This window comes from Hipposideros armiger, unplaced genomic scaffold, assembly GCF_001890085.2.
Source record: "Hipposideros armiger isolate ML-2016 unplaced genomic scaffold, ASM189008v1 scaffold_1627, whole genome shotgun sequence".
Classification (NCBI taxonomy): Eukaryota; Metazoa; Chordata; class Mammalia; order Chiroptera; family Hipposideridae; genus Hipposideros; species Hipposideros armiger.
This window is the reverse complement of record NW_017732977.1, coordinates 93,565-94,634: the sequence shown is the minus strand read 5'-3', so window position 1 is coordinate 94,634 and position 1,070 is coordinate 93,565. Positions and strand designations below refer to the sequence as shown.

At 42.7% G+C, this 1,070-nt stretch overlaps 1 protein-coding gene across 3 annotated transcripts in view; it reads right to left on the bottom strand.

Moving 5' to 3' along the window:
* LOC109377923 (regulating synaptic membrane exocytosis protein 2-like) overlaps positions 1–1,070 on the bottom strand; it is a 119,974-nt gene that overhangs the window by 55,858 nt on the left and 63,046 nt on the right. For all 3 annotated transcript variants that reach the window (XM_019634393.1, XM_019634395.1, XM_019634394.1), the window contains exon 2: positions 6–931. In XM_019634393.1, coding sequence (XP_019489938.1) covers positions 6–931 — 926 coding nt within the window. The remainder of the gene's footprint in view (positions 1–5; positions 932–1,070) is intronic.

Below are 1,070 nucleotides of genomic sequence, written 5' to 3'. Positions count from 1 at the left end.
CTTACCTTTTTCACTGACACTCTCACTTTCAATCTCAACATCATCACAACTTGTGTATTCAGGTGTGGAAGCTAATTCCTCCTCTGAACTGCTCAATGACACCTGGCGCATTTTACCTCCTTTCTTTGATTTATGAGGCTTTGGTGGTGGAGGTCTCACAGACTCTGACTGGTCAGAGCTGAGCGAATCATTCCTTAACATGGTTTCCATTTTTTCCCGTTTTGTTTTCCTCACAGCAGAGCTGGGATCTAAGTGGTGTTGTTTCCTTAGTGAGTCAGTGCGTCTCATGTCTTGTCTATCAAGGGGGATTGGACTCCTCCGGGGGGTAGGAGGACTATGGTTTGTGGTCCTTTGTGGATAAGAACTTGGTCCCTGAGCCTCTCGAGTTCTTTCCATTGAATAAGATCGCTGACTTTCCATGGCAGCTCTACGTTCAGATATAGATCTTTGCCTTGACGGTCGTTCCATCCTTAGCATAGACATCCTGGAATCTTCCAGTTCAGCATTTGCCAAAGAAACATCACTGTGCCTTCTCTCATGTCGTGCTCTGGACACTTCAGCATGAATACGCATTTGTTCTTCATATGGCTGTGGCTTTACTGGATAACGGGCCAAATTCGGGTCACTTCGATAGCGTGCCTGGTATTCCTCCTCTCTCCTTTGTCTTTCATATTCATCTCTACTCTCCACATCCTCATCATCTACAATATATTCTTTGGAATGCCTATGACTTCTCCTATTGGAGTCCCTATAATTTATATGATCAGGCTCTTCATAAAACTGAGGTTCACGTTGAGACCGCCTATCAGCATAATCTGATGGAGACCTAGGCATTGCGCCATCCGACGTAGCATACTGTGAGTATTCCTCTCTTTCCTCCCTTTGGTCGTATCTTCTATTCTGATCTCTGGATAATGATGGACTTCTTTTCCTAAGGAACCAAAGAAAAAGAATGATGAAGAGCAACACTTAAATAATTTTACATTTTGCTGATTCACTGGCAGGTTGATGGATAAATTCAAATAGTTCTTTTGCTTTCTTTTTAAATTTCATTTTAAAGTTGTGCCATA